The following is a 27,777-nucleotide window of genomic DNA, read 5'->3' on the forward strand; positions in this document are numbered from 1 at the left end:
GCCATGTTGGACAACCAATGGATAAGGCGATTCCCCCAGAATTTGACAATCCCTGCCAATTCCTGCCAAACTCTGACAAATCCCTGCCCTTTGGTGCGAAGGCCAGTGATTGGTCAGTTTTTGCAGGCCTGCAGCTCTCTAAGAGATGTCATTTTTTAATGTCCTTTTTCAAAATACATAATGTATTGACTACGGTCAGGATGGAACGACCATTTCACACAGTACAACAAAAAGTGTTTCTGACCAGGATTATTAACTGTGTTTTATTTTTGCTTCTTCAACAGATTCATTGTTTTTCAAATTTAGAAAAACAATGTTTCTGATTCTAGATTTGTTTTCATTCTACTGCATTTCAATTGTGCACAGTAAAAAATTTACCAATACATTTAAATACATGTTTTGAAACAAAACAAATGGCAGTATATTTATATTTTTTTGCTGTTTCCTCTTTTATTGATTAATTTATTTAAAATATGAAAGTGTATGAAAACAACCAAAATATATATTAAAAAATCCTTTTAGATTTGTTGTGGTTCTATGGGATTTGTGTTGTGCAAAATTTAAAAAAAAAAAGCCCAATTAAACTAAATATACAAACAATATATTTAAATGTATATATCTAAAAACACTACGAAAGGTAATCTGGTAAAGATTGTTAGACATCCAGGACATGGCATATTCAAAATGGTTTAAAAACAACAACAACAATTGGACTTCAGTTCTTGTAAGTAGAACTGAAGTTTTGCTTTTTCACGTGACTTTGGCAAAAAAACACAAAACAAAAAGTATAATAAAAAAAATTCTGCTTATTGAGTATTTTTATTCATGTTACATTATTTTCTGGAAGCGCTTGACGGCAAAATAACGGACATACTTTCTGTCCAATCACACTGAGTTACTTAGTAGAGCAACAGCCATTTCATCCAATGGTATTCCATGATTGCGTTTTTCTAGTAGCCAATCAGAGGCGGGCCTTTCCTGGAAGAGGCGGGGCTAACTCGTGTTGGCTGTGCCCAGTCCGGATGTTCCCCCCAGTAGCGGAATAGCAAGCACCAGCGGCAGCAGTGTGTGAATGTGGCAATCGAGGTAGACAGGGAGGGGTGGAAATACTGACCGGGTGGTTCTATTTTTTACCTCCTGTTTTTCATTATTTTTCGTGGCTTGTAGAGCCAAGTCCTCACGGTTGATACCGCGCCGCGGTTAGGAACTTGTTCGCGGGGCTGTAGAGCCGGTTGCCGCTTTTCTTGGGGACTAAAGTGCTGTCGTTGTGGAAACAGTCCAGAAGAAAGAAGGGAAGGCAGAAACAACATGGGGCGATAATAAAAAAAAAATGTGTCGTGTAGTGGACCGACGATGACTCTCTGGGAGGACCCGTGAAGCCTATTTATTTTTTTATTTATTACCCTTTTTTTTTTTTACCCCTTTCCCCTTGAATCCTCTTTTGTATCATTTTTCTCCTCCCCACCTTGTTAGTCTGGGAGATTTTCTTTTTAAAGGAAAGGGCAACGTCGTAAGAGGATTTGAAGGATGGACCAAGCCGGCATCCTGAGAAACTTTATCCAGAGGGTGAAGGCCATGAGCGAATTGGACGAAGACAGGGGAGAGGACAACTTCGGCAGCGACTTTATGGTGGGTCAGAATTACCAGGAGCATAAACCTGGACTTCTTTATCCTACATTTATCTCACCACAGGACCTCCTCCATGTCCCACCACCACCTCCCCTTCCCGTCTCCCGGTTCCCCTGTGTCCCCCCAGGAGGTGAGGCAGGGGCGGCCACACTGCCCTCTTCCTTTTCCTCCCCGTTTCCAGTCTTTATATGGCGGCCTTGCATTGTCTCTCAAACCTCAGAAACAACCGGCCAGTTCTGATTTTCAGAAATGAAAGAAAGAAGAAAAAAAAAAGAAGATAATTCAGGCTACTTTATTGTTGACTAGATGTTCAGCTGGAGCAGCTAAGCTAAGGTTGCAGTGCTGTGTTATTGTGCAGGCTGTCTGCTCATAATCGTTAGGCTACAGTGCAGTGCTTCATGTGTAAACATATATATATATATATATATATATATATATATATATATATATATATATATATATATATATATATATATATATAAAAGTGATTTCAGGTGGAAAATTTGTTTCTGTACCTTTTTTAAATTCCTCTGCGACTGGATTGGGAGAGAACAAGTACCAGGGATAAAGATTTCTCCGCTGAAACGTGGGGCAATTTCAAATCAATTTACTGTACAGCTAATAGTGGTATACACACACAAAAAAAACAAAAAATTCTTTAAGGTCTTCAACAGCTTAGTGCCAAAAATGGCCGCAAGAGTTAAAAAGAGTAACGTTTGCACTGATCGATTGAAATAAGCCGATTGTAATCTTGCTTGGCTCAGATTTTTTGATTTGATTCACCTCCCCACCCACTCATTAAATGCTTCAACACTTTAAACTCCCATCATCTTTGATCTCTAACCGCACCGACAAGCGTTTGATGAGAAGAATTTGTTTTTAGGGACATGTTGGATGTATAAATGGGGACAATCTTAGTTCCGTTGCAGCTCCTGATTCAAAACTATTACTGCCTCTTTGAAAGAACCTGCAAAGAAGCAAGAAAAGACCAGGGATCAGTGCATTTCTATAAACAATAGTCCAAAGACATGTTTTGTTGTTGTTGTTGTTGAATTTTGAAAATTGTCCATCTTTTGAAACACCGGTGCGTGAAGAGGGTGAGACGTATGTCAGCAGTGCCGCCGGCCAAGCCCTCCGCTTTAAAAGGTTGCGTTAAAATCAATCCAAGAAGTTATTTGCGCTCAACAAATTGCCAAAGCTCACAAGTCCTAACCCGGTTTCCAGCCGCCGCCGTGTGCTTTGCGGTTCTAAGTTCATTAGATGGTGTATTTGTCTTGCGTTCTAATTCCTCTGATATTGGAAGTTTATTGGCGGTTTCAGGATCTTAGAATAACTTTTGTGTCTGTCGCATCTCTTGGATGTTGCAATTCTGGCCTCTAAACGGTGCCTCTCTCTCTCTGTGGCTTAAAAAACACGAATGGCAACCCTATGGTAACATTTAAAGGCCTGAAGCGGTCATTTTAACCGGTCAGTTTGGATTCTCGTGTAACGCAACGAGGGATTTGCAGCTACAAACAGAGGAAGCGGTATAGTCTCTGAGTTGTGCTGTGCAGGCCAGTCAGCCTCGGAGCATTTCAACTTCTCCTGCATTTGTCTACACTTGCAAACAAATGCTCCTTACGTCCCCCCCCCCCCACACTTCACGCACGCTGCCTGCCGGAGCTTGCAACATTCTTTCTCGGCCGATTTCATAACATTTTGTGCAGAGAGAATCCTTATCGGCGCATTAAGCATCCAACAAAGCTATCTAAATAAGAACTGTTTGTCTTCGTCTGTCACAGGAGGGGTCGGACGCAAGACGTCAAACCGGGCGGTCCGTGTGAGAGGACCTAGCTGAAGCGATTGCTTCACGTCTTAACGCCACTGCCGTACTTAACGTTACCATATTTATTTATTTTTACACTTGTCCACGCCTTGTGAAACTGTCTGCTTCAAGCAGCTCTTGCATTTCTCTAATGGAGAAGAAGAAAGGATGAGGATCCTCCTTATTGCTTTTATTTCCTGTTTTCCTTTAGGTTGTTGCGCTTCTCGTTTGAGGAGTTTTCGCCACTTGAACAGAGCTTTGGGCAAATCTTGTACCTTTTTATTTTCTTTAAGTGATTTAGCTCTTGCAGGCCAGAATCGAGCAACCCTCCTGTGGCCGAATGCGGGTGGGCTGTGTGCCAGCGTGCCGATCAGAGTAATGCAAAGGATGACCGGCCGCGGCCTCTGCGTCACGGTCTGCTTTACCAAACCAGAGCCTGCTGCGAAGGACTCGTTTAAGGTCTAACTCGCAACGACCACAAGCACATGGGGTGTGCTCCCTCTGCGCTGTGAGTCACCAGAACACCCTGACATGGCTCCCACTTTAACTGTCTATTGTTGTTTATATATAGAACGTGTTTTATAGGCATAATTACAGGCTCCGGTGGGGCAAGGAGTCGGAGATTATACGCCTTGTGCAGTGGGCTTTTTCAGCTGCTTGATTGAGCGGCGTGGCTGCATGTTTCTTTTCTATCTGGTCGTTCAGTTTTTACATTGAATCATCTGAGTAGTGTGTTCGTGTGTGTGGGGCTTGTTTTTAAATGTCGGGATCATGCTTCTTTGCAAATACGGTGTCTTGCAGAAGTGGCATTAAACTTTCCACGTTTTGTCGCGCTACAAGCAAAAACGTTGATGTGCTTTTTCTGCCCTTTTTAAAAAAAATAAAATGCGAACTGAGACGTTAATGCGTAATTGTAAAGTGAAAAGTCATATATTGTTTTCAGACTTAACAGAATAAATCCTCCAGTGCAGCTTGTCAGTGTACTAACCAGACGGTTGTGGGGAAAAGTCCAGTTTTTTTCAAAATGTTATATTGTCGTCAACCGTCGTGGCTCTACTATAGCTTCGCACATCTAGAGAGAGGAAATTCTGCCCATTTTAGTTTTAAATATAGGTCAAGATCATCCACCATTAAGTTGGAATTAGCTCTGGACTTGGACTAGGCCATTCTGAAACACCGATATGCTTTGATTTAAACCGTTTCATTAACTGTACATGACATATTGCAGTACATCACTGTATGTGATGTCTGTGTGTCATGGCACTGCTTGGACTGTAATAGGTACAGTGCATTCACAGACTCTCTATGCCAGTAGTATTCAGGATAAGATGTTCTGGTAAAGTCATTAAGAAGTTTTATCTTATCAAAGCAGCAGATTTAGCCATAAGAAACGTTTTAGATAAGACCAAGTTGTTGCGATGGAAATGATGAATTCAGTTTGTTTTTCTTGTAGCTGGATAGACTATAAACCTTCTGTTTAAGCATGTTTCTGCCCTTAATAGGTCCGTCCATCTGCTTCCTGGTTCCCGTTAATGAAACGCTCCCCACAGCATGATGCTGCCGTCGCCGTGTTTCACTCTCAGGAGCTTTTGTTCAGGGGGTTGTTCTATGCATAGCATTTAGTCAAGAGGGTCTTAATGTGGGTTTTATCTGCCTTTTACCGGCCCACGGTTGGTTGCTTTGACAGCTAAAGGCAGCTGAATACAAACACGTGGCCCACTTCTCAGAGCTTTGTTTCTAAGGCATTGAACATATTTCACAATCGTTCTCTGCTTTGTCTATCGCTCACAATCCCGATACAATAGACGCGCGCTGGGGTTGCAACGTGACGCCATTTGAAGAAGTTCAACGGGTGTGAATACTTTTGCCAGGTGATGTAGTCGTTCACCTCTGCTGTGTTTAAAAGTCAGAACCTTCATATTTATTACGGTCCTAATGGTGGTGCCATCACTAGATTACATGCATCTCCACTGGCCTCTGAAAGGCAGCCGTGGGCTTAAATCTAGTAAAATATCTGCAGCACAATAGTTTTTAGCCATACCAGGGGTTTGGACGGCAAACAAGCTTATAGATCTGCACCAGTACATCTTAACAATACTGATTGTGTAAGAGACATCCTGGATTCAGTCCGCCGACAAAGGTTCTGCAAAAATTGTTCATCTGGGGAGTTGCTGGTTCCCCAAAACCAAACAATGGCCATCTTACTTGTTGCATAAGGAAGTTCTGAACTGGCTTAGTCATCCCACGGCTTTCCAAATTTGCTATTAGTGCAACTTAGTTAAAAGAGTGTTTTTTTTTTTTTTTAATGAATAGAGCAGACACCAACGTAAAGCTTGGACAGGGTTCAAGATTTGATCAAAACACCCGAGTAAAGTTTGGCCAAACTGGCTTTTATTAAATCATGTAATTCAGCAGTGAACAGAAGAGCAAGCAGGGAAATCGCAGGGTTTCTGGACGTCTCGTTTTTTTTTTTTATGGCCAAATGCCGTGCATTTTTTCAGACTTAAATAAGCAAAGTTCTCAGTCTACTTTTAAACTAACCAAATATTATTAATACCAAACCTGCTAAAACACAAGATGGAGCCACGGAGGGAAGGAAAAATTAAACAGGGTAAGAAAACAGAGGGAAAGTGAAAGAAGAATGCAAGGAAAGTCAAAATATTGAAAGGAAGGAAGGAATGAACTGAGAAAGGATGGAAGAAAGGAAAGAAGTCAGCAAAGGAAGGAACCGAGGAGGGAAAGATGGAAGCGGGGATGGAGGGAAGAAAAGGAGGAAGATTGAAAAGGGGAGAAAGAAAGATAAAGTGAAGAAATGTTGAAAAGAAAGGAAAAAAGACAGGAAGGATGAAAGATTGAAGCAAAAAAAAAGGGAGGAAGGAAAGCAGTAAAGCATGGACAGATGCCTAGTCTGAGGTGACTTGGAAAAATGGAGCGTGGTGCAAATTGAATATGTGAACGTAATAAGCTGTCAGAGAGCAACTTATTGGTTGCCGGGGAGCCTGAGAAGATAACCCGAGGCAAACTGCAGCCCTGAAGATCACATGATGTCAGCAAAGCTAGCCCACACTCACAGGGGGAACCCGGTTAAATCTGCGGCCTCCTGTACTACACGCTTACTGGGAGTTTTGCACATTGTGATATTTCTCTTTGAAAAACAAGAATTAACACTCGCTGAAAACTCCCCAGCGGTTCCTGTTTGTCTTATTACGCCTACGGTCAGGATGCCGTCTTTCATATTTCTCAAAAAGTTAACTTTTAAGCTTGCCTGCAGGTTTTCTGTGGGCATAGAAAAAGTCTGAAAAGAACCTTTTCGTTTGGAGAAGTAACGTACTTTTTCTCTATTTCCTTTTCTTTTTGTTCCCGTGTTGCAAACCGTATCATAATATTGCACATATTTATTCATACATGGCTTCAATGCAGTGGGTCCCGGCGCTCGGTTCACGGCCAGGACGGCTTAACACGCGGCTCCTAGCAGTAGACATGCAAGCTGCTGAGATTGAGCTGCAGATATCTGTGCAATGGAAAATGCTCTAAAAGAGCGTTTGGTGTCGTAGTGATGCGTCCACAAAGCTTTATTGAGTTTAGAAATACTTGCAACGTGATCGCTAACGGGAGGCGTAGATGATATAATCTCAAAATTGTCTTTAAAAGTGTCATTAAAATATTTTAAATGTATATTTATGTACATTTAAAAGATCTTTATATATTTTATATGAATATACAAGTTAAAAATGCCCCTAAACTAATCTATTTAATAAGCTGTTAAGTTATTAGGTCCATTTGTAAATCTAGCTGCTTGCAATGTTTTGTTATTTTTAACAAAACATTGCTTAAACTTTTCCTCAAAAACCAGACCTATTTAGGTCAAATGCATCCTGTGAAAAAGAATAACAATATAAAATGTTTTTAATAACTACTTATTTAATAATTACCTTAGTAAGTCGGCCTTACATTTATTAGATGTCTGCACAAAGTAATAAAGATATGATGCTGAAGTGTGGGGGGGGCGGCGTAAGCAAATGTAAGCCGAAAGCAGAAATGAAACCTATCAAAGCAAGAAGTATTAACTAGTAGTCCTTTCCATAAACTGCCTGGCAGCATATTCGTTAAGCTGCGTCGGAGCAGATAGCCAGACTGATTAACCAGCTAATTTCAGCCTCTTTCTGCTACGGTGTGGAGAGAAGAACAACGAAAAGGTGCAAGAAGAACTTTAAAACTGCAGCTGAATTTAGCAGCAGGATAATCTGTATATTTGGTCATCTCTGGGTTTAAAATAACAATAAATAAAAAGTTTTGGATAACTTGAATTTGTCTTTAATAACCAATAGTTTTTTTCTCACTTTGCAGCTGTAGCAAAAAAAAAAAAAGCAAAAATATCATGTTACAGATTTTTTTTCTTTAAATTTTTGTATAAATATTGTGACATGGGGTTGGACGATATAGAAAAAACCTTATCGATAAAATACAACGTATATTGATCGATACTGATAATTATTAAAAACAATTCAACATATATGTTAATTGCAGCCCTAGCTGTTTTAAGCTGTTGCTTAGCGACCTATTTTTAGATCCAGAACACACAAATACTGAATTCAAACTCAATCCTTTATTCAACCAACTTTTTACCAAACTGCAAGTTTTTAAAAAAGAAAAAAAAAAACACGTGCTCTCTGAACTCTTTGAAGTGGGCGGGGCGTTCCTGTGTCTGCGTTGTGATTGGTTGAGAGGTCTTGGGGAAAAAACGGTTGTTTACATTTCAATAAAAATACTGTATTATTTTTTAACCTTTGTAATAATCACAGGGAAATCTTTATTGGTATTATAGCCATCAAATCCTTAGTGCTGACCAGCTTTTGCCACGGCTCCATCGGTATTTTAAACCTTTATATTCGGTGTATCACATCTTTAAAATTGGAAAGTCGCCGTACCATCATCCTAATTTGTAGCTCCCTCGATCAGATTCTCTAACAGGACTCTGATCGGTCTGCTCCAAATGTTAATATCACTTCCAATCAAAAGAAACGTGTTGCTAAAATTAAAAGATTACTTTAAACTGAAGTCTGGCAAGGCTGTGAGTTTAACTGCAAGCATAAGAAAACTGCAACATTTACAAAGGATGGATTAATCTGAGGACTCTGGCAAAAGTGAAGTGTTTATGTAAAAAAAAAAAATTCTGATCACATCTGTCTGGTGTGCCATTTATGCTCTGTTTTTTAAATTAAATTTTTGTTATTCATCATCTAGAGTTTAAACAGGCTTGCGTCGGCGTTTTTAAATTGTCAGCACGTGAAGCCACAAATAGTTTGCGTCAAGAAGCTGTTAAAGGAGCTCGAAGCAACCCACAGGAAACCGGTCGCTCAGCCGGAAGCTAAACGGAGCGCGGATCTACGTGAGCTGTTACCTTTTTACGTTGTGTCACTGCAGCAGCTTTGATGCATTCTCACCGTCTGTGAAGTGTGCCAACATAAAACGCACTTGTAGCTACAGTGGCGCTCAATAATGCAGTCTAGACAGGGTTTAGGAGTTCAGCCTCCTGTGTGTGTGTGTGTGTGTGTGTGTGTGTGTGTGTGTGTGTGTTCCTGCCATACCTCTCCACGCCGATGACTCCTAAATCAGCACATCAAAGAAAGCGAAAAAAGTGCAGGCACACGCGCTTCTGTAAAGTGTCCTGTTTAGTAGACGTTAAAAAAAAACCATGGGTGGCAGAAAGGGGAAGCGTGAAAGTGCCATAAGCATGGTTGTATGTGTGAGGTGACAATTTCTAATAGTATAATAATAATAATATTGCAGTTTTGGATATCTTTTTCTTCGTTTTTTTTACATAAACTTGTAGGAACTTTGTCCTGCGTGTCTGTTTTTAAACACGCGCGTGTGGAGGTGTAAAGAGGACATTCCTGTCCGGCTGTAAGAAGGAGAGTCGATGGTTAAACATGGTCTAATTTTAATCCAGGATTTCAGATCAAAATGGAGAAGTGCGACTATCTCGGCCTCGCTCTTGGTGAAATAGTTTACCACCTGGAGGTTCGGCGCGCTGTGGTCTCCTTTCAGACTCATCAGTCAGGCATGCCGAAAATAAGCCGGGGGGGGGGGCTTTTGGGAACAGAAACCAGACAGTTGTTCAAGCTTCTGTAAGATGATTTGCATAGTTTATGAAAGAAAAAATAAAGAATTGCCATTCGCTAGAAAATGATCACAATGCCAAAAAATATACATACCTCCTAAAGTTGGACATCTTTTTTCTGCTTCTTCTTTATGCAAACGTGGTCTCTGGGTGTTTATGAGATAGATTAACAGAGAGTAGCTTGTAACTGTGTAGTAGAATGAAATGGTATAAAATGACATTTCAGTGTATTTAGATGTTAATGTCTAGCCTTTGACATCCAGATCAATACGAATGTGCTGGAAACGGTTTCATTGTAGCTCTGGTTGTATAGTCAGGGTCTCTGTCCTGCAGGAAGGTGAACCTCCACCCTGCTCTCAGGACTTCTGTAACCTCTGATGGGTTTTTGCTCTGTATGTAGTAGGTTAGGGTATGACCTAAATTCATATGGAGGTATAAATCAAATCCGTTTACCGGAACGGTGTATATCGCAATATAAATTGAATGTTGAAAATTGGCATAAAAAGCAAAGGTAATGTCATTTCTAGGGCATTTATTTTGTGGAAAACAGTAGTCATAATGGAACCCAACACATTAATTATAATAATAATAATACTAATATACAGAATAGTCTTTAAATCTCACTAAAAGCAGGTAAAGAAATACTCCTATTTTAACCACCATGGCGTGTTTGTGCACCTCTGAGAGGGCTGTTCGTCAAGCTAACAAAAGCTATTTTATAGGTTTATAGCTGCGCTGATGCACGTTCAAGAGCTTTGCTCACTGTTCTATGCAGCTCTCAAACATCTGTGTCGTTCTGACCCTAACGGTCTAATTTCAGCGTAACTTTGTCAGCTTTCAGCGTAACGGTCCACCAAGCTAAATGCGCTGGGCGAAGAACCCCGTCTTTATTCCCGCTGTGCTCCACTGTATTGAAACAGAACATGTGCAGTGCTAGTTTTTCACCACACAGCGTTCTGGATGTAGATTTATAAGCTCAATATTAGCCTCACCTGATCTCTGTTTAATGCACCAGTTGGTCGTGCTGATTTTATTAAGAGGTGTTGAAGTAAAAATGACTAAATAAATACCACACCCCGTTTTTTTTTTTATATTTGTAATTTGTAAAAAACAAAACAAAATTGGGAAATATTTAGCATTTTCCCTCTACTTAACTATGCTACTTTGTGTTGTCCCTGTGCATAGTTTCCAAAGGCAAATTTATTTATATACAGCACATAATAGCACAGAGACAATGCAAAGGGCTTTGCATGATTAAAATATAGGGGGGGAAATAAAGTTGGAAGCAAGTTGGAATAAAATGTAGAAAAAAATAGAACATGGGAGATTAGAAACTAAAAGTAAACATTAAAAACAGTTGGACTACAAACTTAAACTAATGTTTCAGTAAAACAGTTTAACTAGAACAGTCAAAGTCAATACTAAACAAACAAATTTAATCTTGATTTAAAGGAACTCAGGCATTCAGCACTTTTACAGTTTTGTTCCAGATAAGCGGAGCATAGGAACTAAATGCTGCTTCTCCATGTTTAGTTCTGGTTCTGGTTCTGCAGAGCAGGCTGGAGCCAGAAGACCTTAGTGGTCTGGAGGGTTGATACACTGATAACAAGTCTGTGATGTATTTAGGTGCTAAGCCATTCAGGGATTTATAGACTAACAGAAGTATTTTAAAGTCTATTCTCTGAGATACAGGAAGCCAGTGGAAGGACTTTAGAACTGGGGTGATGTTCTCTACTTTCTTAGTCTTAGTGAGGACGCGGGCAGCAGCGTTCTGGATCAGCTGCAGTTGTCTGATCCACTTTTTAGACAGACCTGTGAAAACACCGTTGCAGTAATCTATTAGACTAAAGATGAACGCATGGATTAGTTTTTCCACTTCTATTTTTTCTAGGCGCATTAATCCCCGTGCCACACGCTGTAAACCTGTACGTCTGCCCAGTCCCACGCTGGTTTTGCATTTCTTTCTGACCGAAGACGACCAGATTTCAAGAAAAGAATCCTGTCATAGTTGCAGCTCGCCTTAGGTCAAGCGTAGCAATGCAGAGACGTGGTGGACGGCTGGTAAAACGGGACTCCGTGGCTGTGTTCCCCGAGAGAACGTGAATGCAGCTGTGTTTGTTCATCCGAGCTTTTATGAGCTTGTTTTTGTGCGTGGGTGCCGAGGGGCGCGCGCCGCAGGGCCCGGCTGCTGTTCCTCGGTGCCTTTGTGTGTGTGGCAGACTACTGTCTGCCCGCCCCGTGTTATTACACCACCAAACACCACTTCCCAAATTTTCTCCCGGTGTCAAAAGTCTCCTTGGTTCTCACCCAAACCCTTCCCATGGCTCGACTCGAAAAGCGGCCCCAGAGACGGCCGGTCCTGAGAGGCCGGGTGTCCTCGTGTGAGAGAGAGGCTTTGGAGGATGAAAGCGAGCCGACCCCTCCGACATGGCAGGAGAACTTAATTGATCAAGATAAGGAGACCACACAGGCCAGCACACGGGAAATTTCCAGTGACGTCAGCTTCTGTGAGAGGAAACCGTAGACGAGTCCTGTTGTCCGTATGCGAACACAGAAAAAGCTCATAACCACACGCATGTTGTGTCTAGAGGAAAAATCACACAGTTGGGGGCTCTAGAAATTAATCGCACCAGTTTTCTCCTGATAGGTGCTGAATAACTTTTGAGCTGCGAAGCAATCCCCCCCCCCCCCCCCCCCCCCCACACACACACACACACACACCCTCCGCCGTCCCAGATGACTGGGATTATGTGAGGTTTGTCCACATCTGCTTCCTGCTGGAGGCCTGGATCCGGAGAGGGAAATTATAACCACACTAATTCCACTTAACGCGTCTTACTGGCATACTTTGGTGACTCCATTTTCAGCGAAATCAACTCTAAAGCTGCAGAAATGTGCCTGCTGCCGCCGACGGCCACAGACCGACGCAGACGACGTGCGGACACTCCTGTTAAAAAGTCGTAATGGTCGACTTTTTCAATTGGGTGCTTTTTTTTATTTGGTATTCCATGTAATAGAATAACAGATGACCCTCTTTTTACGCGTCTCTCTGAGGCTGTTCCTCCGGCATCGCCATGTTTGCAATTGTTGGAAACAATTTGCCTCTGAATTTGTAATCTCTAATTCTAACAGCCAGGCCAACTTTTACAGCCTTCGAAAGCATGGGGGTAGTAATCTCACTGATCTATTTACATGTGCACAGGGATGATGAATGGAGCGCTAAACATCGTGAGCTCTTGAAACATTTTAAATAAACATCTTTTGAAATCCTCTAGAAAAACCGAACATATTGGATATTTCAGCTGGGTTATGATCCAGACTGTATGGCCAAATCAGCACAGAAAACACAGAGGCGTCCTTCTCCCATAGTTTCCCCCGTTCCCAGACTTTGATCTTATGTAAAACCTGCAGGGTAAGCTGAAGAGATCTCTGATGATCTGATGATCATCAAAGACCCTGCTCCAACCTCGCTAATTGCTATAGAAATGACTGCTGAGTTTTGTTTTTTTATATAAATAACCATTTCTTAAAGTGGGGTTTTTGTTTGCTCCACAATTAAATGTGCCGAAAGTCAAATTTATTTATTTTTTTCATCCTTTTTTAGTGAGATAGTCCCACAGAAAAACGGGGGGTCACAACTAGACGGGGCCGAGCGTGAGATTTTAAACTGAGCGCTGAATTTGAGGCCCAAATAAAGCGCGATATCTGCGTGGGTGACACAGAGGGAGCCGAACTTGAGCTTTAATGGTACCGAAACGCTGTTAATGTTTTAACAAATTAACTTTTGCAACCTGTGGACCTCCTGGCTGCTACTTTTTTTTCCTTTTTCTTTTTTTTTTTTACCGAATTCGGCACAAATCAATATTTTACTGCAGAGCTTTTAGTGCTTATGTGCAGAGCAAAACGGGGGATCATCCCTCGTGAAGGAAGTTTCTCCTCAACTTAGACCCACGTTCAAAATGAAGAGACTAGCTCTGAAAACAGGATCTCTGTCTCCTTTCCTTCTGCGTTCTTTCCCTGGTTTCTCTTCATACATTATTCCTTGGTTTTGTTTAGCCTTTGGACAGTCAAGAAGAGACTAGATACCTAGAAGTATCTTTTCTGTGGCTGTCTGGGTTTATAGCAGGACACCCACTGTACACGTGTGTTTGAAAGATCTCAGGAAGTGGTCACCCTGAAGGGACTCCGGCTGAAGCCATTTCTCTTTTAGTTCAGCAAAGGTGCTTCAGACCACAGGACGCGCGATTTGTGACTGGCGCAGACCTGGGTTAGCGATAGTTGCCCGCGTGGTTACTCGCTGCATTCGCTCACCAGGGCCCGTCTTTTCCGGGAGTCTGTTTTAACCAGAAAAGCCGCGCAGCGCGCCGTTGCATAACTGTGTTTGCGTGCAGTGATTGTGGCAGATGGGTGCGAGGAGAAATCGAAAGAGGGACGGACCGGAAGGGAAGCCTGGTGGCCGATGAGAGGAAACGGCTTTCTGCTCTGTCACCGAATGCGAGAACGCCGTCTGCGCTCCACTGACCTATATTGGCCGGTTGTCATTAAGTGGAAATGACAGCTCTGTGATGAAGTGTGTGCATGTCGGCGAGTGTGTTTACCCATTTGGTAACTGATGCAATCTGTCTGAAATGATCTTAGCTAACGAGGCCCGGACTACTGACTCATGTTGGTCATCAGGGTGGAGGGTTCGTGTTTTTGGATTTGTTTCCTTTCAAGCCGAAAGCCCTAATGAGTCCGTGAACACCTGCGCCAGTCCACGGGCGTCAGACTATTGTCCTAATAAGCTGGTGTCTTGTATGTGTTAGACGTGTCCCTGCTCCAACACAGATGAGTTAATTGCTGAGTTATCCTCCTCAGCATTCTGCAGAGATCTGCAATAAGTCGTTCCGTTGATCCAGGGGTGTTAAACAAGGGAAGCATCAAAAACCGGCAGGACACCCTTTTACTTCGTTAATCAACCAGAGAACTGGCTTAGATTAAATTGAAAATACTGGAAAAATGTATATTTTTTCCTATTCTTAAATCCATCCAGTATCTGTACCCACCTATACTTGCATGAGAATGTCTTTTCCTGTTCATTAAATGCATCAAAACCGTCCAGGGGTCCAAGACCAGAACGTTTTATCCAGGAAATTACTGGTAAAATTGTATTAAAATGTGCAGAGGTCTAGCAAAATCCCAGGTAATGGCTGAAAATCCCTGCAGACTGGACAAGGGGCTCTTGTTTAAACTATACACTCTCTGGAACATTGTTGTATAAAGTACTGAAATCTCAGAGTCAAGTAAAAGTATAGGTACCTCTCCAAAATATGACTTTGGTAAAAGTCCAAGGCCAAGAGTTAAAGTCTTAAAGTATCTGAAATGTCTTGTACTTAAGTATGAAAATTACTGTAAAAATAGATGTACTCAAGTAATGTAATGAAAGTATAAGTAAAAAGTAAAACAAAGCAAATGCAGTTTGAATGACATTTTTTCCTTTTCGGTAAACTTTGAAGGTCAAATTCACTTAAAATAATATATACAACCAAGTGCAGGAGAAATTTAGACCAAGTTTAGACAGAAAATGCAAAATTTTTGTAAGCTTTAAGTTTTCCTTCAAGTAAGGTCAGTGCTATACAAACTGCGTGCGTCTCTCTTTTTTTTTTTTTTTTTTGTAACGAGTAACTAAACCAAACATTGAAAATGTATCGGAGTAAAAGTATGCAATTAAGTAAAAGTTATCAGAAGAATTTATTCTCGAGGAAAGTATAAAGTACTCCAAAATATACTTAAGTACAGTAGTGAAGTATTTATACTTTGTTACTATACAACACTACTCTGGAAGCACGCTGTTAAAAAAGTTTCATTCCTAAACTGTCAGGTCAGAGTTGAAAATTGGACCTGTTGTGGGTACAGACCTAACGCCTTTGAGCGTCAAAAAGGTGTCCAACTTATGCACATAAAAGTCCAACACGCTGTCTAGAGCCTCAACGCTCAGACGGCACGTCAGGCAAAGTGACTCCGGTGGGAGGAGCTAGCCTGTGCTTTTATTCTGCCTGACTCTGTAAAATTGCGGATGAAATCAAGACAGTGGCTTGGCTTTATTTACTGAATAATATACAGTATTTTTCGGACCATATGGCTAACCAGATTATAAGGCACATTAAATATCACTCCGCCCCTCCTGAGAGGGAGAGCTATCCGTCTCTGGAGGACAGACTGCGCTGTTTCTAACATAAGGCCAAAATAAACGTAACTTTTACATTGAATTAACTTAGTTGGTTTAGTGTTGCTAGCGCTAAGGCGGCCTTACACAAATGCACTTCTAGTTTCGACATTACAGTCAGGCAGTCTTGTAGACGGCTCAGGTGTCCGATCAGGTAGTGACACTATGTACCGTGATGCTCCGAAAATATCCACTGAGAGCTGCGGCTTCATTGGTACCCAAATTCGTACTTTATTAACAGATTTTTGCGCACATTGCACCACATAAAATCGGTCAGTAAGCACGACTGTAATCAAATATGGCGCACCTTCGATTTTTGAGAAAATTTAATGATTTTAAGTGCGCCTTGTCGTATATATATGGTGATCTCCCGCCACGACACCAACTACAGGCGCCCATTTTCAGCGCTGATTCTGGGGGTGCTTCAGGGTCGGAGCACCCACGCAGATTCCCGAGCACCCACGGTGCATGCGTGTTAAAATAGCAACGAGTCATGCTAGCATGGTGAGCACCTACCAGCAGAACCATAAATCAGCACCCCTGATCCGAAGTTAAAATATTTTTCTTGTGGGGAAAATCCCCCCACTACGTCACAAAGTGGAACCGGAGTCTCTGATTGGTTGATGCCCTGCGTTCCAGCTGCTAAAGTTTAGATTTTCTAACTCTAGCGCTTGCCGCCCTAGAGGCACCTAACGGGCGTCAAACCAAATTAGCAGCACGAAGCGCGCTGAAAGCTTAAAAACGTCGCAGGACCTCTCGATGCCCCCCGAGGCGCACCCACCATAGACTTTGCGTGTGAACCCGATGCCCTTGATGCTTAAAAGGCGTTAGAGGTCTAATCCAGGACCTCTTATTTTTACAGTATTTACAAACAACATAAAGGTGCAGTTATCTAGTTTGGGACAGATGGCTTTAGCCCTTGGCCCTCCTCCTAGATTTAAAAGATCCCAGGGACACCCTTACCCCGCGTCGTTAACAACCCAGCGAGCGTCTCGCTTTCTCTTTCTGAAATCCGGTTCCTTTGAGCGAGCTGCTGTTTAATGCATTACATTCAGTTACCTCTGAAAGATCAAACGTGGTTTCCATTCACACTTCTCAGGATGCACTCTGCAGTTTCATGTCAGATCAGCGACGTTAGGTGAATAAAAAAATAAATTAAAAAAAAGAAAAGACCACCAACATGACCATTGAGTCTGGAACGAGCAGGAGGGCAGACCCTTTTAAGTCCCGGCGCTGTTGCGGGGGCATCTTCCTCCCGCTCGTGCTTTTGCAGCACGGTAGATGGGTTTTTCAGAGAGCATTGTAAAGGCTGACCTATTTTTTTTTTTTTTTTTTGCTTGTGTGTGTGTGTGTGTCTGTATGCATGGAAGGTGACCGTCGGTGAAGCCTTTCTGCCACCCACGCTCAGCAAGCCCACTTCCTGGCCACAGTGAAAAACCTTTCCCCCACCACCTCTGCTGGAAGAGCACGTTTTCTGCCAATCAATGTTTAGTGCCGGGGCTCAAGAAACTGAATGTATTTCTGTGTGTGTGTGTGTGTGTGTGTGTGAATTATTTATTGTGCCTGGGAAGTACAGAGATGATGGCTTATTCAGAGAGGAGAAACTAGGTTAGACCCAATAACAACTCTTCCTGCTTCTGTAAGGTTGTCATGTGTTATGTCTGTCCTCCGTTCAATCTGCCTTCTACCCAGTAACTGCTCCGGCATCCTTCGTCGTCATCCTAAGTCACCGTCTGCAACGTTTCTCGTGAAATGCATGACTCGGAAACACCCGGAAGGTGGTCTCTGGAGTTGGTATGGGCCCTCTGAGGGCTCCGCCCTGCGAGTTCACAGGAAACCGACCGACTCCGTCACGTTGGTTTCTTCTCTAGCTGACAGGAAGCGGGAAACAGAAACAGGAGGGAGAAACAGAAGCATGGTCTGTCTCAGGCTGGGAAAACGGCTAACCTTTCTTTTTTATAGTATAGAATTTGGGTTACTTGCTTCACTAATCTGTACGGCGCCTTGTAAACGTCTCCTTGATGCCTCTTTGTCACATTTCAACCATAAACCTGCGTTTTGCTGGGATTTTATGAGATTTGCGAACACAAGGAAGTGTAAAATTCAGAAGTTAAAGGTTAACGATCTAGTGTTTGAAAGTCTTTTAATGAATAAATATCAGAAAATTCTGTGATTTGTATTTATTCAACGCCTTTTAGTTTGATACCAGTAAATCCAGCAGTGTAGTTAAACTGAATAATGCTCAGAGAAGGCAGAGGAGACCAAAATGTAACTTTTTGATCTACATTCCTAATATTTTATCTGAAGGAAAACTATTACTCCATTCACACCATCCCTACAGTGAAACACGGTGGTGGCAGCATCATGTTATCGGGTGTTTTTTTTATTTTATTTTTATTTAAGATTAATACCATTCACAAATTATATTTATCTGCTTGAATGGCGTTGTCGATCCCATTCTGAGTCTACTTCTTGTGAAGATGGGTGCACTGTGTACTTTTCTTGTAATAGTTATTAGATATAAATTGCGTCATTTTGTGTTTTTAACCCTTTTTTAGCGTATGGGTCATATTCTTCAATTCTGTGTTCTTCATTCTGGGTTTGTTTTATTGTGGTTTTTGTAAATTAGCTTTTATATGTTTCCCCTAATCATCAAAGATAAATGGTGATTAAAAAATGTCCTGCTGTCGACACGTTTTTTCTGCTTTTTCTTCTCCGATCTTGGCTCGCTCCGCTGGTGGTTGTCATTCTGCAAAGGTCTGATGTTCAGAAATAAAGAGCTGATAAAACAAGCATGCCGAAGTCTTGATGTCAGGAGTGGTATTTACTTTTCTTCGTCTTCTATCTTTGTACACACACCTTCAGATGCTAGTGTGTATAGAGCGCTTGAATTTAAAAAAAGCTGCAGACAAAGGGGTCAGGTTGCTTAGTTAACAAGAGCCTTAAAAAATCCTGAGCTCTCTTCTCTCATCTTTTCTCACTTTGTCAGCACTGTTTCTCCTCTTGTTTTTTTAAATCTAATCTAAAATGCTTTTTTAAGATCTTTTTCTTTCATGCTAACTCTCCTGCCCTTTAGTTTTATGCAACCAGGGAAGTAGAAGTAATTAGAAAGAGGACAATGGGAGTTTCAAGAAAATAGGCCCAAACACTTATATATTCCTACATACCTACTTATTAAAGCATAATCCGCCATTTGTTTCTTATATTTTAGCTATTCACTGGTGTATAGAGACATGTAAAAGAGAGAAAAAGTGTTTAAAATCCCTGGAAATAGTTTCAGTTATCTTTAGGCTGATAAAATACAGCTTTGTGTTTGAATTGCACGAACGTTTGCACACTTTGCTGGGAGGAAAATTCCTCTTTCATTGGATTTCTACCTCAACAACAACAACAGGACAAGAGGTACAGTCAGTGCGTTTTCTTTCTTATCCAGATAACAGATGGATTATGAAGAACACTCCTTTCACGAGGATAAATATTTGTTTCCCAGGTTTTATGACGGTCTTGGGGAAAACGGGCCCAGGAAAAGCAGCGGGAAGACTTCGTTTTTGAACGTCTTGCTGATGCGAAACGAGCTTTGAGTAACTTTTCTGCATTCAGCCTTAGGGTGAGCTGCTCCTACGGAGTGGCCGCTTATCTGTGGTGAAGGGAGTGAGATTAGATTCAGGGTTTAAAACCAGCTGCTTCTCTGGTTCATCCCTTGTGATTTTACTGTTTCTCAACTACTGATCTATTTAAAAACCTCTGTAAACTACAGGCGATGTAGTTTGTCTTAGATTAAGACTTGTGGTCCTCAGCCAAAATCAGCCGTCGTTTCAGTTTACTTTGGCAAACGAGGAATTTTTTTTTACACACACACTTTCTGTAAATGAAGTGAAATGTGTCTACAAAGGGAAGCTGCTTATCATAATTACTGCTTGAGTGTTGTTTTTCTTCCCCCCCTTCTTCTGCCGTTTCTGTGTATTCCTGCTTGTTGGTGTTGTCGGGCTGCAGCCCAGCACAGAAGCAGACCTCTGTTGCAAATGTAATTCACATGAGGCCAGAGGAGCCGTAATGCTATTACCCCACACTCGGACATAAATGAACACACACGCACAGCTGTGCTGCCGCCCACGTTCGCTGTGCGTTCCTCCTAAATCCCTTTTCTCCTTTGCTTCCTCTCTCCCTCCGTTGCTGATTGTCTCTTTGTTGTGGGTTCGCAGAGATCGCCGTTGTTTTCGGGGCACTTCTGTGAACTGATTGTTGTTCTTCAGCAGCTTACTGTAAGCGCCGAGCTTTTCAAAAGTAGAAACCTAAATTAGTCCAGAAGTTGCAGAAGTGAAACAAGCACAGGAGGCAGGTCTTTGGAGAGTTTGGGGGGTAGGATTCAGGAAATCGAAATTCGCAGTACATGTCCGCCGCGTCAGTAACTGGAGGAAAGCCTGCAGCCAGGGCCAATGAGCAGAGGTGGGGCCATTTTTTTTTCTTTTTTTCACACAGGGCTTCAGAAGCCTGAACGCCCACGCCAGCTTTCTCAGACTCTGTAAGCAATGGAGGGGAGGAGAGACTGAGGCAAGAACATATGCAGATATGCCCAATGTTTCACAAAGCAACGAAGGCACTGAGAGAATAAAAAAAAGGACCCCTGAGAACGACGCTAGATGGAGGTTGTCTGAGTTTAGCAGGAGTTTTTTTGGCTCCTTGAGTTTTTTTTTTTTAAGTAAAAGTTCTTTTAAAGTCTTACTGTGATGCTCAGGAGGCTCTCATGATGTACAACGTTCTGGAAATGTTGAGTTAAAATGTGTAAACTGGGGATTTCAGCCACGCATTAGCATAGATTCGGTAAACTAAAATAGCTAGTGAAGTTTTGAATTGATTTACTGCATACGTTTGCAAAAGCAGTTTGGTATCACAACTGTGAATATCCTTCATTCTCTTCAAAGACCCCCTTTCCAACTGAAAAGGACTCCAAAACAAACATTTACCACAAAATGAACGGTCTGTGATGGTCAGAAGTCAGTGTGGTTCTTGTTATGCAAGATGGTAACCATGTGTACACTTGGCCTGGCGGTGTTCTTGTAAGGCTTTCGTGGACCGCTCTGCCACTGCTCGAACTGCTGCAACAAGCAGTGTGCTTTCCCTAGACGTCTTGCACATAGAGATCAGTGCTTCACATGGTAGGGAGCACGCACACCTCCAAATCGCACATATTGTCTGATTTAGGGCTGGGCGATAAATCAGATTATTGTAACATCTGGTTTTTATTTTGCACTCATTGGGCTTCCATGAAGAGAATACAATGCCCTACTAAATATTTGTTTTGGTAAATATATTGTCAAAATATTGGGAAGAGGAAACTTCTTTCTTTTTTTTACCATAAGACAAGGCAATTTATTCACTCTTTTTAAAGTTAGTTTGAAGTAACACAAGTAAAGCGAAGCCTGCTCTTAGCACATCGTGTAATACCGCTAAACATTTTGTCATAATTTCATTGTTTACAATAGAAGGACCGCCATCTTGCTTTACAAGCATGTTTCACAGCTTGTATTTACTATAAAGGTAGGTCAACTCCTAGATAAAATACTTGAAATAAAACCAAATTTTTAAAAGTAATCTCTTTAATTTCTTTTCATGAAATGAAAGGGACTTAAAAAGATTTTATTTTTAAACATCGCCCAGCCTTAATCTGAGTGCAAAAAAAACAAAAAAAACTGAAGGAACTTTCTTTAATTCTTCAGGGTTAAGGTTCAAAATCAATGTTTTTTATTTACGTACTCAAAATGAATCCCTGGGATTTTTGTTTTCACAATACGGTAGGAAGACAAAGAGGAAAAAACTGTAAATGTGGCTTTTACACTTTGACTCAGTGCATGATAATATTTTACAATGCTTAAAGTCTGACTCATGCAAGGCAGTGCTGTGCTCTTTACATTGATTTCCTGGTTGTACTTGGTCTGCATTTAGCTTGAAACTGATGATGGAGGTGCAGAAGCCCTCAATATTATCAGAAAATTCCACGTCTTGGGGCCGATGTAGTACTCTTGTTGGTAACGTTGACATAGGAGGACCAAGAAAGCAGCAGGAAACGAAACCTTATGTGCCAAATACTCAAAATCGCTGTAGAGCCGTTCCCACTTTTATGTTGTTTGTGATCCAGCAACATTCAAGTCTGTCCCAGACTTAATCAGATTTGGTGCACTCCTTTTATTCGGGGTTTTATCACAATGTAAAATGCTTCAAGTTATGGTTTAATTTTTACTCAAGATGTCCAAAGGTCTTGGTGAGCTGTGAGGAATATATGCAATAACTCTATAGGATTCCAGCTACTCTCTAGCTTCCTCGTACCTTTTTCATGTCTAAGCTTATATAAAAGAATTGACCGAAAGATGTGCTTCAGATCCTCGAAACATAGGCTGTTGCCAAATCTCATAATTTACAGGAGAAATCAACATGCTTAGAACCTAGTGCATAAATAACATCTGCTGTGTGAAATGAATTTAGCTCTTTAATTGAAAATTCCCTGATTTTTTTTTTTTTTTTTTTGTAGCCAACCCCCATTGAATTGGCAGATTATGTTGTACAGCTTTTGTGCTGACGACGTCTTCAGACACGGTGCCTGATGTAGGTCACCTTGATTTCAACAGAGCCCGAATCGCAGCGCACGAGAACCTTCAGATGTGCATAAACAGTTGAAGAAATCCTGTGTTACAGGCCTTGATCATTTAGAAATATCGGTGCTCTGCTTTTTCAAATAAATGTGACACAAATTAAGTATTCTCATCCTTGCTGTGCCGCAGAAAGTCTTCTGTTGCTGGCCGGTGTGTCTGAGGACGCCGAGCTGAGCCTTGTCATTGTGTCAGCTGAGCGGCTATGTAATTGTTCCCTTCCCATTAACCGAATGTGTCTTCATCAGTGTCGGCCTGCGCTAGATTTGGCTATGCTGAACTTTATGCACGGTCACACAAAGAGGGAAGGGAGTGCTATTGTGAAGCGGTGATGTTGCGATATTAATAGCAATGTCAGAGCGGAGGAATGCACGGATATACGTGTGTGCAAGCAGGATTTCTTGTGAATACAGACATGAATAACAGTGGCTTCATTTTATTCACCCATAGTTGTTTAACCAGACTGAAGCGTTTGCTCTTGGCTCTGAAACAGGTTCTCAACGGGCTGGTTGTGTTCTCTGAATTTGTTGCAGACGAACTGACTTCTGCCTGGCTTGTATCAAGTTAATCCTGTTTTTTAGATTTCTTACTGCGTTAGGTCTTCACTGAAATGTGCACAGCTCAGACGGTGAAACAACACTTTTTATTCAGAGTATCATATCGAGTAAGTTAAACTACTGGAAAATTGATCCGGTCAGGTTGCTAGTAGAGGAGGGTGGTTAATCAGCACTGGCTGCTTTGGTGTTAATGAAATTGACAACAGGGGTACTAAAGAGGCAACAGTGGGACGACCTCAAAAACAAGAATGGTTTTCCAGACGTAAAACTCTTAGTAGTTGTTTGCATTGACCAGGGTTAGGGTCACTACTGGTAGCAAGAGGCCATACCTGGACCCTACAGAGGTTTCCCAAGCAGTCCAACTCCACCAGGGTGGCACATCGATACGAGCCATTACCAGAAGCTTTGCTGTGCCTCCCAGTCTCAGGAACATGGAGACGATTCCAGGAGACGGGCGGTTACTCTAGGAGAGCTGGACAGGGTCGTCGGTAGGACCGGTTCTGCTCGTCGATGCAAGGAGGAACAGGATGAGTACTGCCAGAGCCCTTACAGAGTGAACAAACTATCTCTACGGTGCTCTCTGCCTAGCACTGTAGAGATCAACTAGCATTTGCCAGAGAACACCAGAATTGGCAGGTTCGGCACCGGTGGCCTTTTAATTTCACAGATGAGAGCAGGTTCACCCTGAGCTCATGGGACAGACGTGAAAGGGTCTGGAAAAGCTGCGGTGAACGTTGTGCTGCCTGCAACACTGTTCAGCATGATCATTCTGGTGGTGGGTCCGTGTTGTTCTGGGGAGGCATATCCATGGAAGGACGCCATTAGTGTATCGGGATGAAATCCTTAGACCCATTATTAGACCATTCGCTGGTGCAGTGGGTCCTGGGTTCCTCGTGATGCATGATAATGCCCAGCCTCATCTGAGTAGAGTATGGAGGTTGTTCCTGGAGAATGAAGGAATTGATATCATTGACTGGTCTCCATGCTTCACTGACTTAAATCTAATAGAACATCTTTGGGACATCATGTTTAGGTCCATCCAACTCAACCAGATTGTGTCTGAGACTGTCCTGGAGCTCAGTGATGCCCTGGTCAGGATCTGGGAGGAGATACCCAAGGCCACCGTCCATCCTCTGACAAAGGAGCATGGCCTGACATTGTCAGGGATGCATACACGCACAACTAGGCCATACAAACTGAGTACCATTTGGAGTTGCTGCAATGACATGTCAGAAAACTGGACCAACCTGCTGCATCACTTTATCCGTTTCACTTTGTTAATGACTTCTGATTAAGCGCCATGTGGGTTGATCATTTTCATCATATGACGCAGCCACTTAACGTAGTACCCATTCCACATCAGTGTGGTTTAGATCTGATGGTTTTTTACAGAGTGTTGCTTTGAGCAGTGTTTTATTTTGATACACCATGGAGGCAAAAGACTCAATGGTGACCCCTGAAATGGAAATGCCAACATATGTTACCATACACTGGTTATCAACATCAATGATATTTTATTGGTCTTCCTTCCTGGCTTCAACCCCATTTAAAACTTGTGGGATAATCCTGGGCATGCTGTTTGTGCCAGCGCAACCAGAAAAACCCAACCAGTCTAGCCGACTCGCGATTGAAGCAGGTTGAGGGTTGGGATGCCTTCAAACAGCAGTTGGTGACCAGGTTTTCTCATGCCCTGTTTGGTAAATTGTGAAAATGTTAAACAGCCAATATGTCTGCTTTCTTCTGATGATCATCACCAAAGGCATTAAACGGCAACAACAGATGAGTCAACAGCAAAATCAGCTGTCTTGCACTGCCAGAGTGGATTTGGCATGTTATTTATAGTCAACATGTGGCACCGTTTCAGAAGAAGAAATACAGGTTTTACATATATGATTTATTGCCAAGAAATGTTACAAGAAGAATTCCACCAGACACATATTTCCTTACTCTTCGTGGCAAAAATGGTACCAACTTCTATGATTACAAGCTGGTTCCGTGGCAGAAATCCTGGTCAAATACTTTGCCCACAATTATGCTACTAGGTTGTTGATGACTTCACACCGTTCTAAATCTGAGCCAACCAGACTGTAGCTAATGTACGATCTGCCAGGATTGACAAAGGCTCCTGGATAGGCGTGGAAATGTTTTCCGAAATAAACTGAGTGAAAGTCCGGTTGGCTCCGGTTTAAGCCGGTTTGTGGGTAACTGAGAGCTGGCACAGGTGTGTGGATTGTTGATGGCTACAAATGCAATTCACTCAAGGTTTAAAAAGGAACAATAAGTGATAATGAAACCTAGTGGTTAGGATCGGAACTGCACAATGCCTTTCACGGAGACCAGCCGTTTACCTCAATGGTCCGTTGTTGGTGTGAAACTCCACTGAAGTTTTACATCCACAGGATAGATATATACTATTGTATTCTATTCTACCTCTGGTCCGCTTCCTCTACTGGCATCCATGTTTACAGGCTGCTGCTGTTTTGGCAAAATAAAATACCAAATGCTGCAGTCTGTGTTTAGAAACCTGGGAACTTTCATGAGATTGGCTGAGGAACCAGGAAGTAGAAAAACGTGACTAAGACATTGTTGATGGAGAGGACCGATCTTTTATAGGGAATATGACTTCCATCCCCGGTGACAAATAAGAACGATTGAGGTTGATTTTACAGTAAATATCCTACTTGTAGCTCCTTTAACTTTGTAAGGGACTTTTAGCCAGATATGCTACATTTTAGAATCTGTATGTACAATTTTAACCCAGTCTGGATTAGATAGAACAAAAGCAAACTTGAACTGGTGAAATGCATCATTAAAAGCCCCAGGCTATTGACTTTCATGTCCGTGATGATCACCTCTGAAAGCAAGGGTAGCATGTGACGTTAATCCTCTCTGTGGCTGAAAAACGACGTGCAATCTAATCTGCCGTGTGAAAAAGCAGCACCAGTGCTCATTACCTACTAATATTTCTTCCTTTTATCTTTTTGTCGTCTTGTTTTAGCGGTTGCGGCGGTTGTCGACTAAGTACCGAACGGAGAAGATCTACCCCACCAACGTGGGAGAGAGGGAGGAGAACGTGAAGAAGAACAGATACAAAGATATACTGCCATGTAAGTCGTGGTTTACCTTCAGCAAATCTTTTTATAGAGGTTTTCTTTCTTCCTCGTTTGTGTGCATTCGTCGTCTTGTTTGTGTGTCCAGACGATGTGGGCATCACAGGCCATCGAAATAATTCACACAGTTTTTTCATCTGCCGCATTGCTTTCACAATCTAATCTCTCGGCAACCTTGCGTCCTGCAAGCGCTTCAGCTTTAAAATTTCGTGCATCTATCAGCTCGGCTTTAAAGGTCACTGCCTGACTAGACAAATCCACACATCATCGGAGATATTAACACCTAGGAAGATAAAAAAATAAAGGTTCAGTTTGTATGAGTGCAAACATTTCGAGGAGGGCGAGGGGACTTTTATAAGAAAAATCTGTTCTGTGTGTTCTGTTTACTGAATAAACGGGTGTCTTTGCGAGTCATGAGACGTTTTAGTTTGTTAGCGTACTCGACGACCTCAGGGAGGCTTATGTGACCCAACGTCTGTCCTACTTTTTCCTCAATATGTTTATCCTCCTTTACCCTCTCCTTTCTCCCCATCCATTCATTAAAGCTTTTAGTGAATGAGCTGATAAGGCGAGGGAAGAACTGGTTCATCCATAACAGATGCAGACGAGCACGCAAACACGCGGCTGCTGCCGTACATAGCGATGAGGATCCTGTTTCTTTCCTCTCTAAAACTGCTTAAAGCCTCACTCGCTGTGTCCTTGTTTGACCGCTCTCACCCTTTGTCTTAGTCTGTTACAGCTGTTGCGCACACTATTCAAATAAAGAAATGTATTAACCCTATATTTATTTTTGCCCCCCCGACAGTTGACCACACTAGAGTAAAGTTGACATTAAAAACAACCAATCAGGACACGGATTACATCAATGCAAGCTTTATTAAGGTAAAACTCCTTTGGATTTGCTTTGTTCTTTTGTTTGAACGTCACGTTTTCTGTAACTTTGTATTGATATTTCTTTCTCTGTTTGTCTATTGAGGGTGTTGATGGCCCAAAAGCCTACATCGCAACTCAGGGTCCACTCCAAAACACAGTCATCGACTTCTGGAGGATGAACTGGGAGTACAAAGTCGCTGTGAGTATGAGTCGATGTAAAGGAGACTCGTTCTTCTGGTGCTGGGAAGATTTTACAAATATGAAACAGTGTAAATATTGTAGGTTAAGGTATGTTCTTGTAATTTTTTTTTTTTTTTATGAAAATCATGACCATAACAACTGTTCTGGGGGAGGGGGGGGATAGATTTTTGTTTTCAAGCTGAGGATATATTGTTTTTCTCAAGAAAATATGTTAAAATAAAACCTAAACATACAAAATAAATCCTGTACATTATCTGTTATGTTACACAATTACCATACATCCAGCTCAGGAATCAAGAAATAATATATTAGTGACAAAACAAGTTGATTACAGTATTCACAAATCAAAAACTTTGTTTTAAAGAATCTGTAAAAGTTGTAGAAAATGTTCCACTCTGGGTTGTTTGGACTTTTTTGTGTATTAATTTTAAAATTTCATCTATTCCTAAAGTGGTGATTATCCCAACAAAAACATTCAAAATGTCTCTTTTTGTGTTTTAATGAGCAGAAAACAGCAGAAATTTAGATTTAATTGGTCAGATAATCTTATGTTTTGAACAAGATACAACCAAATTCTGTCGAGTCTCATTTAATAGCAAACTTGGCTCTTTAGTTATGAGTGATCAGGAAGCT

At 41.7% G+C, this 27,777-nt stretch overlaps 1 protein-coding gene across 3 annotated transcripts in view; it reads left to right on the forward strand.

Moving 5' to 3' along the window:
• The first annotated feature begins 1,014 nt into the window (after positions 1 to 1,014).
• The window catches only part of ptpn12 (protein tyrosine phosphatase non-receptor type 12), a 58,006-nt gene continuing 31,243 nt past the window's right edge, over positions 1,015 to 27,777 (forward strand). For all 3 annotated transcript variants that reach the window (XM_012851147.3, XM_012851139.3, XM_012851155.3), the window contains exons 1-4: positions 1,015 to 1,629; positions 25,959 to 26,067; positions 26,876 to 26,952; positions 27,047 to 27,142. In XM_012851147.3, the coding sequence (XP_012706601.2) occupies positions 1,528 to 1,629; positions 25,959 to 26,067; positions 26,876 to 26,952; positions 27,047 to 27,142 (384 nt within the window). In that variant the 5' untranslated portion in view covers positions 1,015 to 1,527. The remainder of the gene's footprint in view (positions 1,630 to 25,958; positions 26,068 to 26,875; positions 26,953 to 27,046; positions 27,143 to 27,777) is intronic.

This window comes from Fundulus heteroclitus, chromosome 17 (assembly GCF_011125445.2).
Source record: "Fundulus heteroclitus isolate FHET01 chromosome 17, MU-UCD_Fhet_4.1, whole genome shotgun sequence".
Taxonomy (NCBI): domain Eukaryota; kingdom Metazoa; phylum Chordata; class Actinopteri; order Cyprinodontiformes; family Fundulidae; genus Fundulus; species Fundulus heteroclitus.